The 10,506-nt window shown below is 39.3% G+C and overlaps 1 protein-coding gene across 1 annotated transcript; it reads left to right on the top strand.

Annotated features, from left to right (window-relative positions):
- Nucleotides 1–1,705: 1,705 nt before the first annotated feature.
- On the top strand, nt 1,706–4,056 carry apoa1b (apolipoprotein A-Ib). Its single transcript, XM_073818468.1, has 4 exons — nt 1,706–1,806; nt 2,363–2,409; nt 2,792–2,936; nt 3,110–4,056. The coding sequence occupies exons 2-4, from the start codon at nt 2,367–2,369 to the stop codon at nt 3,693–3,695; spliced, it is 774 nt and encodes a 257-aa protein (XP_073674569.1). The 5' UTR covers nt 1,706–1,806; nt 2,363–2,366; the 3' UTR covers nt 3,696–4,056.
- Nucleotides 4,057–10,506: the final 6,450 nt, after the last annotated feature.

The raw sequence follows: 10,506 nt of genomic DNA, 5'->3' as shown, positions 1-10,506 counted from the left end.
GCATTATTTTGATGCCGTTGAACTTGAAACAGAATGTGTTTTTCCAGAGAGAACAGTTTCTGATTGAACAGTAAGTGTTTTCTGCACAAACTCTTTGCCCCGTGGAGCGGCTGGCAGGCTCCTGCTGTTGTCATACAGACAGTGTGTACTAGGAACGATTACGACACTCTCCTCACAGAGCAGATCCTGGACCGAATGCCCCGGCGGGTCTTATCAGAGAGGACATTCAAATAAGTCCTGGCCCTTACAGGGAAAAACCAGAGACACACATGAGGGCTAAAACTCTACTCACATTGATTTTCTCCTGAACAAATTACACTCTGTGTTTGCTTGATCCGTTTACTTAAACTCCTACTCAGATTAACCGATACGCACACATCACGAACCCGCTTGGATTTTCTTCTCCTGATTTTACATTGTATAGGGTTCATGTCTCTCTGAAAACAAGACAAAGGCAAACAGATGGCATGTGACTGAAGAAATGAATGTTCTTTTGAAGCTCATGTTAATGATCTGACTTTCTCCCCGTCCCACTGAATGTGTCTCAGCGACTTGCCCTTTGGCTCCGGCCGCTATTGGCCTCAGAGAGATCTCCACATGAGGCGAGACGCTCACAGACGCAAACGCAGCTCTGTGTGATTATACTAGACAATACATGTGAATACAAAATGTACCCTAAAATCTAAAATGCAACATTGTAAAATAAGTATTCCAGTCATTTATTTTTTATACAATTGTGATTCTCTGGAAACAGTGACCTGTTTTATTCATCTCACAACTTTACCAATAAAATAAGTTTTCCTACCTAAATGTACCAAGATTAGTAGTTTAGTAGTAATACAATTAAATTAAAATTAACGAATCAGTTCCTATTCCAGACCATAAATACAATCTGAAGAGAAAACCGAGAATACAGAACTTGTGGAGTTCGAAATACATGTAAAATTAAATAAATAAATAAAAAATAAAAACTTTCCAAATATGTTTGTGCAAATCCTGTTGCATTCAACATGTTCTTTGCTCAAATGATATGGGGTCAAAGTTCAGGGCAAAAACAGATAACAAAAACTGATTTAGGCTACACTAAATGTCTTTATTTACATTCTTGTACGCTGTTCCAAGAACAATACGATTAAATCATGTAACAAAGTTCAGTATCCTGTTAATTATACGGCACATCATGAGGACATGCATTGCACACAGATGCTGCTGTTATCAAAGAAAGTCCAAGTAACATCTTGAGAAAGTGTAACATGAAGAAGGAAAATGTTCAGAATGACTGAAAATAATTTTGTAATAGAACTTCTAATAGAAAGTCTCAAAGTTTTATTTGTTAAAGGCGCTATAACAGCGCAAGCTCACTGTTGAAATCAAACATTTTTAGAAAGAAAATCTAAATAAACTGGATTTATCCAAGTCGTAATATTATTTAATATCACTAAATTGACCAGGGTATATTATGTCAACCAAAGTCATATGTAAGGGGTGAGATTATATCGAAAAAAATACAGACAGAAAACTTGACAGATAGACGTAGCACATATTAAATGCTGTGAATGACATTTTTCCTGAACCAATATATTTGTGAGGTTTTGCTGTGGATGTGAAGTAGCATGCGTGTCTGTGCTGACTGCGCTGATGCGTCCTCCCCCGTCCCTCAATAGACAACCTTTGAACCCTGCTGTGAGGAGGTGTAGGGGTGAGGTTCACCTCCAGATACAGGCCCCCACCCTCTCCCTCGGCCCTATAAAAGAGCCATCTCTGGGCCTGTTCTTCAGTCTCTTCCCAGACCAGCTACATCAACAGGTAAGCAGCCCAGCCTCGCACGTTACAGCGTAACTCGGGATAGGGTTTCATCTGGAAACAACTGGGGCGTTTGGAGAGTTACGGAAAAACTTAGAATGAATTGAATGTAACTGCAGTCTGTGTTCAATGTTTTGGTAGTTCATTGTTAATGTTAGAAGTACCAAATGTAATCGCTTTGTTTTGAAGACTAATGAGTTATTGTAGACACGTAACCCCTCGATGGCATCTGGCCACCTTTCTGCTCTTCAGATGGCTGAAAGCAGCTTCAGGCCTCAAGTCTGCTCAATTCTCCAGGTCCACATCAGTGTGACCAAGTTAATCCAGGGATTTCAGATTATGCAGTGGTTGAGAGCTAATCTGTTTCTGAAGCCTTTGTAACTCTGTCTAATCTGGGATAAATTAGAGTCTAGTCTAATAGGCTGACATACGCTGTAGAATGAACCCATCCTGAAGAATCGTGCTGCAGCCCCAGTGTCTACTTTCCCTTTGGTTGGAAATCTATGTATTTATCATGATTAACAACATCTAATGTGTTTGTTTGTTCATTCTGATCTAGATCCATGATGAGGTTCATAGTCCTTGCCCTCGCTGTTTTGCTGGCAGGTATATAAACCCTCTCTTCAACACTGTCAAAACATCATTTTTCTAATCAGCATTTTAGACTTGTTAGTCTTAAAATGTTAACCAAGATCAATTTTGTTAAGAATTTTCAAAGAATATATGTATATAAACCTGTTTTTATTATTCTGGTTTGAAGAGGTACTTTCTAGTTTATGCCAGTAAGATAAGAATTCTACTTTCTGAAAAAAGTCTTAATTTCTCACATCTAAAATTATCAGAAGAATGTTTAGATATTTTTTCTGCAATGAAGATATTTCAGAAGCGTTTTTGAATTCAGATTATATTGCAGTTTAAATCTAGTGAGATTGAATACACAAAGCTCAGCCCTTGTTCCAGACTCTGAATGTGCATTTGCTTTGTCCAGGCTGCCAGGCCCGTTTCCTGCAGGATGAAGCACCATCACAGCTGGACCATGTGAAGTCTGCAGGCATGGTCTACGCAGATCATATGAAGCAGTCCATGCACAAGGCTCTCACTCACCTCGATGACACCGAATTCAAAGACTACAAGTAAGAAAGCGCAAAGATGGCACATATCGGTCAGGGGCTACTCGAAAGTGTTTTATTTTAGCTGGAGAATGGTGGGATTTTGATTTCATGCTCCGAGTAATTCTTACACTTTAAGAAAGAACACCATATCAGCTATTCCAGTGACAGCTAACCTAAATCCTCGTCCTGTTTAGGGAATTCCTGGGCCAGTCCGTGGACAACATCCATGGCTACATCCAGCAAGCTCTTCAAACCATGACCCCAGTTGGCGCCCAGGTGATGGAGGCCACCGGTCCCATGCGTGACAAGCTGACCAAGGACGTGGAGGACCTCCGCAAGCAGATCGAGCCCAAGCGCGAGGAACTGAGGGAGGTGCTGGAGAAACACATCCAGGAATACAGAGATGTGCTGAAACCTTTCCTCGAGGAGTACATGGTCAAGCAGCGTGAGCACATGGAGGAAGTGAGGACCAAGCTGGAGCCTGTGGTCAAGACCTTAAGGGAGAAGATTGGACCCAACTGGGAGGAGACCAAGTCCAAGCTGATGCCCATTGTGGAGATTCTGCGTGCAAAGGCGTCAGAGATTATCAAGGACACCAAGACCCAGCTGGAGCCCTACATCCAGGAATATAGGGATCAGATGGAGAAGGGAGCCCTGGAGTTCCGCGAAAGTGTGAAATCTGGAGAACTGAGGAAAAAGATGACCGACTTGGGCGAGCAGGTGAAGCCTCACTTCGGGGCTATTTTCGAAGCTCTCAAAAAGGCTATCAGCAAGGAGTAAACCAACCCTTTTTTACACCACCCCATCTTCCTTTCACCTTGCCACCTGCGCCATGTAGCGACACCTCGACCCGGCGTCATCGGGATGGCCTTTCTCAGAGCTTCACTGACCTTCACTGAAGCACACATACCTTCACACATTCACACAATACACTCATATCCACTTTTGACACATTCCCACAACCACAGGACTCGCATTCGCTGTAATGGGCAAACACAGCTGAGAATAAAAGAACACTGAAACCTGTTCATTCAAAAATGCTTAGCAAAAAATCCTTTGTTAAGATGCTTTTTGTTCAAAACTGATTTTCAATGTTCAATGAAATAAAAATAATAATGATAATAAAAAAACTTTCATACTATTCCTTCAATGTCTAAATGTGTCTTTTTAAGTGATGTTTTGTTGACATTTTATGGAAACACAAATACTGTGAAATTTTTCTCTAGTTCAAGTTGGCCACAATTATTGGCACCCCTAGAAATTTGTCTATGTAAAATATCTATAAATTATATTCCCATTAATATTACATTTTTTTTAGCACACCAGCGTGGCCAAGAGTATAAAATTGTCCAGCCAGGACTTTCTGTTCCACGGGATTATAAATATGAGGAACACAAAGGCCAAATTCCCTTTATCATCCATCACAAGTAAAACCAAAGATATAGTTCTGATGTGCAGAGCAAGTTTGTTGAGCTTCACAAAATAGAAATTGACTGTAAGAAAAGAGCTAAAGCATTGAAAATTCCCATTTCCACCATCAGGACAATAATTAAGAAGTTCCAATCAACTAAAGATGTTACAAATCTGCCTGGAGGAGGACGTGTGTCTATATCATCCTAAAGCACGATGAGAAGGAGAGTTTGAGTGGCCAAAGACTCTCCAAGGATCACAGAATTGCAAAGAATTGTTGAGTCTTGGGGTAAGAAAGCCTCAAATAAAATGATCAAACAGACCCTACATCAGCACATGTTGATTAAGAGGGTTTCAAGAAAAAAAATCCTCCTGGATCACCCAAAAACAAACTCCAGCATATTCACTTGTCAGACATGATTGGAACTAGAAATGAGCTTTTTGGCAGCTAACCCTCCAGATGGTTTTGGTGCAGACACGGATAATAAAGTACCCCATGCCCACGGTTAAAAATACTGCTGGGTCTTCAATGTTATGGACCTATTTTTCTGCCGGAGGTCCTGGTCATCTTGTTTAGATGGCTTCATGGATTCTATCAAATACCAGCAGATAAAAAAATCAAAATCTGACCGACTCTGTTGGAAATCTGTTGGGGCAGTGGTTGCATCTTCCAGCAGGACGATGATCCAAAACAAACATCAAAATCAACACAAAATTGTGTCACTGAGCACAGAATGAAGCTTCTACCCTGGCCGTCCCTGTTCCCTGACCTGAACCCTGTATAGAAACTGAAGAGAAGAAGCACCAACATGAAGCTGGGAAGAGGGAGATTCTGGAGAATCTAGAGAGATTCTGCTTGAAGGAATGGTCTCTGATCTATTGTCAGGTGTTCTCCAAACTCATTAGACATTGTTGGAGAAAACTCAGAACTGTTATCTTGGGAAAAGGACGTTGCAATAATTGGGTGCCAATAATAGTGGCCAACGTGAACTAGAGAAAAACATTTATTTCATAATGAGATTTCACCCCTAGGTTCTTTTGATTTACTTCAGTGACAGGTTAGAATCTTTTGCTCATATTTACCAAGGGTGCCAATATTAGTGGAGGGCACTAATATATATACTGTAGGGATGTAACGGTATTGTAAATACCGTCGTACCGCAATAGCAAATTTTTTCGATACTACCGTGGTCGCATGACTCGATAAAACGATAGGTCTTCTGAGAAAAGTTTGCTCAGGCGAATGGAGCGAACGGGAGGTAGCAGGAACTACAATTCCCATCAGCCCAGGCGTGGCCATCATCCTTTGCGGTCTGTTGCCCGACCCCCTTGAACGTCGAGTTCATTTTATTTTCGATATAGTGCCAGATCACAATAGAAGTCATTTAAGGTTATCTTTCCTATAGAACAGGGGCCTCATGTATCATGCTGCGTACGCACAAAAACTTTGCGTACGCCAGATTTCACGCTCACGTTTGGATTTACTAACGATGAAATTAACGTGAGAATGTGCGTTGATCCACGCCAACTCCATGTCTGGCGTACGTGTATTTTTTGTGCGTGTGTTTGTTTTATTTCCCTTGGCGACTCCTAGAGGCAATATGTTAAATTGCACACTAAAAAGTATCGCACCAACACATGTGAAAAACATTGCTATTAATTTATTATTGATAAAATGGGTTAATTGATAAAAAATTTTCTAACAATTATGTGATTTAGAACATATAAAAGCATTTGCAAATGTATACAACCCTTAGTCTATGGCAATGTTGTCCTTATACATCAATGGCCGAATCCGAAGGGAACGTTTAGGGATCACAGTGATTTTCTGGCCCACGATGATGACTGGCTTATAATCCTTTTCAGATTTCCAAGAGCTATCCTTTTGGAGCTCTTTCCTGAGTTGGGTCCAAATTTGGAGACAGCGAGGAGCCACGCATTACCCGTTCCCTTAAAGGTGCTGATAACGCTTGGTTTCCTGGCAAATTGTTCTTTCCAAAGGGAACTGGCAGATCGCTCGGGGTTAAGCCAGTCGTCTTTGAGCCGTGCAATGCCAGCTGTATGGGACGGGATCATCCGCATGTCTAGCAGGTATATAAGATTTCCATACCATGCAGTTGACCAGCCAAACAAAGCGCAATTTGCAGCGATCACCGGTTTTCCTAATGTAAGCGCAAGCGATCGACTGCGCGGACATTGCTATAAAGGCGCCATCTGAAGAACAATTTGGATACGTGAATCGGAAACAGCTAAGTTTTACTTTATTGAGCGTAATTATTTAACTGCATATCAGGAGACCGCGGTTATCCATTAAAGACGTGGCTGTTAACCCCCCTCAACAACCCACAAACTGACCAAGAGCGCAGATACAATGATGCCCATTCTCGCACTTGTAGAGCGGGCGATTGGGCAGCTGAAATGCCGGTGGCACCAGAGCCGTGCACAGACCTTTTGAGGGGCATGTGCTGAAACTGAAAAAAGCACCCCCCCCAACCCCACCCCTCCACCACCAAAAAAATAACACACAATAATATTCTTATTTTATATTTAATTAGTATTAATAACTTTTATACAGATAATATACATATAGAGGGTATGTAAATATCTTATGTATATATAGACGGTTTCATCGGGCGCACGCGCCTGGACCTAAGTTAACTTCCGGTCTGTGTTTGTTTATCTGTCTGGTTCGTGTCGCGGGCTACAAACGCAGCTAATAATGAGTAATGAAGTTGGTCTCAGGTTATTGTGCTGTGGTATGTGTTTCCCAAACATTTATTTATTTGTGGCGACCTGCCACGATATAAAAACCGACTGATTTTCCAATAGACTTCGTTGAATAAACGTAATGCACGTTTAAAAATCAAACCGAGGCGTGGGTGTTTTTATATCACTTTATTTCTGAAGAAAGACTGTCTTTAGAAAATGTAATTTTCATTTCATCCTGCATAAAGCAGCGTTTTTAAATTAAGAGCTGCTTTGTCTATAGCCATTACTGGGGAAACCCACTGATCTATAATAGAGAATTATATAGATCAGTGGGGAAACCTCGTTTCTCGTGCTTAAAGCACCTCCTGCTGGCAGAGGATGAGTTTCCATTTTTAATAAATCAGTCTAATTTACGCAGCCAACATATTTCGCTTGTTATTAAAAAAATAATCTACTCTAGAAGGACTTAGCTGTTGTTATTGATTCTATTTGGATGTCTACCGGAAGTTAAGTTTGGGCCACAAAAGCGCGCATGCGCAGTAACGTTTGTTTATGTTGTTGCCGTTGAAACCGTCTATATATATATATATATATATATATATATATATATATCTTATGTAAACTAATTCAAACAACACTGTGATCCACTGGGATGTCCCTCTCAATGGCTATATAGGCTATATAATATGATGAAATGTTAATAAATTACATCATGTAATTTACAAGCATCAGCAAATTCAGCAGATAACCATAAAATCAAAATAGAAATTTCTTATAAAATATTTTACCTAGCTGACAAGGATCACTCGGTTGCTTTGTGTCAAACTAAATCACATTATGTCAACATCACACCGTGTGGTGAGGCATTATATGAACCTTTATAGACATAGGCCTACTATTGTTTATTTCATAAAGACAACGTTGCACTTATTCAAACAAGATATTTTACCGTTACAAGACAACGATGTTCATCTGCTTGCGCTCCATGACTCTTGACTGATGCGCTGAAACGTAGGCTAAGTCGCCGCTGTTCTCCACCTGCACCTTTACATCGGACCATTTCTTTTTTAATTCGTTCACAGTGCGATGTTCAGACCCCACTGCGTTAACCGCGTCAGCTAAACTCTCCCACTCTATTTTTTTTTTTTTTTTTTTTTTTACAAACTTGCAAATAACAGTTTTTCTCCGGTCTACCGGTGAGGAGCACCTTCAAATCACATTCTGTTAAGTTTCTCTTGCTTGCTTTTTCGTTTGGTTTTGCCAAAGTGGAGTCATTACCATATTAATACGGGGGAGGAGGCAGGGAGGGGTTTTGCGCTCGTGCATGTGCGCTAAATTTCACGTTAATTCAGATGTACAAAGAGATATGCGTGGAATTCCGCGTACGCAGTGTTTCATACATCTGATTTTTTTACTGCGTACGCACATTTACAGCTTTGTCCGTACGCAATGTTTTAGTAATAATTCAACGCAAGTCTTTGTACATGAGGCCCCAGGTCTATACATTGTTCTTTTATTAAACAAACTAAATTGCCTTATGTTATTTATCTTATTTACACGAAGGCATGTCATTTCTGTCTCTACATGATGGCGCGTTTACAATGTCTCTTCCGCGAAAACACGCAGGACTCCATTCATAAAAACCTAATCTACTATAGCGCGGAATGCCACGGAATTTGTTGATTTTTGGATTAATAAATCAAAAGTTGGTCTGTCACTTAATTCAAATCGCGATATGGACTAGTGTCTGTGAAAACTGAAATGCAAAAAGACCGTTTTAATATGAATCCTGCATGTTCCGTTTGCTGTCTGTATGAATGGTGGAGACGCGTTTTTTTTCTTTACTACACTCATACTGAAGCACACGGGACGCTCCCGGTAATTTTTGGCATTTGCATCTCACATGAACAGATAAACTCAATCTCCAAAGCTGCTGTTAGTGTCACTTTTACCGTTCCATTTAAAGGTTGTATCAGCGATTTCTAGCCTAAAACATAAAGTGTCAATTTCAGCTGACCTTTCTTCACGATCCGCTCGCTGCCTGCCCCATAAATTGTCTGTGAAAAAAACGTGTCTCTCTGGTCAGCCTAGGGTCCGAGATATGCCAAAAAAACAATCGGCACTATCAACTATTCCACAGATAATCAAACAGTGTTCCAACCAATCAGCATCAGGGGTTTGGTGTTGTGGACTTTCCTACTGGTGCTGGGATGTGAGGGAGGCGGAGCGAAAGTCCACAACACCAAACCCCTGACGCTGATTGGTTGGAACACTGTTTGTTTATCTGTGGAAAGGTTGGTAGTGCCGATTGTTTTTTTGGCATATCTCGGACCCTAGGCTGACCAGAGAGACGCGTTTTTTTCACAGACAATTTATGGGGCAGGCAGCGAGCGGATCGTGAAGAAAGCTCAGCTGAATTTGACACTTTATGTTTCAGGCTAGAAATCGCTGATACAACCTTTAAGAAAACTAGCAACATATCATACTGTACACAGAAACTTCACAGCAACCTGTCAAAATAAAAGTACGGTTTAACATGAAACAGAACAATATTAGTCTTGTATTACTTTTGTACAGTATAATGTAGGTGTTTATATATTCCTATTTAAATAATTTACATAAAACAATATATATAATAAAAAATAAATATTACAAGAAGATTAACCACTTAATTGTAGAAAAAAATACTACAATTATTATTTAAACGTTTTAAACTGAATATAATTTTTCTTCCATGGATGGATTTTAACAGTAAGCCTCTGTTTGTTTGCCAAAAATTAAAAGGGTTTATTTTTCATTTGATTAAAAATAAATAAATGTTTATGCTTTCATTTGATTATCAGAAAAATTAAAAAACATAAGAATTTCAAAAAAAAAAAAAAAAAAGCAAAAGATTGTAGAGCCCTATTGTTCAAAATGTTAAAACAGAGAGTTTTGGACTTATTTTTCCACTGAAATGAATGTTTTCGTTATTACACAAAGTAGGCTAAAGTACTGCGAAAAAAAGTAACGTGGTTACATGGTTTAATAATTTTTTGTTATAAAAATTGAAAAATTGAAGTTCCTGTTTCAAAGTTTACAGATAGATGGCTAATTTGTATGCCATTGATATGTTTAGTGTTCATGTAAACTGTTTAATAAACACTTCTGGCACTTTTTTCGAGTCTCTTCATTAGTTTTGTTTTCCCTGTAAATGATTCAATAAATACCGTACCGTGCCATTCATACCGAGGTATTATTTTGAAATTTTGATACCGTTACATCCCTAATATACTGTATATATATATATATATATATATATATATATATATATATATATATATATATATATATATATATATATATTGCATGGCCAATTAAATTAATTCAAATGCACAACGATGCCCTAAACTAAACAGAGTATTCACGCTTCTACATTTTAGATCTGATTAATGAGTTGATTACAAAAATGTGTCAGCAGTAATCAATAGAT

Source organism: Garra rufa, chromosome 14 (assembly GCF_049309525.1).
Source record: "Garra rufa chromosome 14, GarRuf1.0, whole genome shotgun sequence".
NCBI lineage: Eukaryota > Metazoa > Chordata > Actinopteri > Cypriniformes > Cyprinidae > Garra > Garra rufa.
This window is presented reverse-complemented; position numbering and strand designations above follow the sequence as displayed.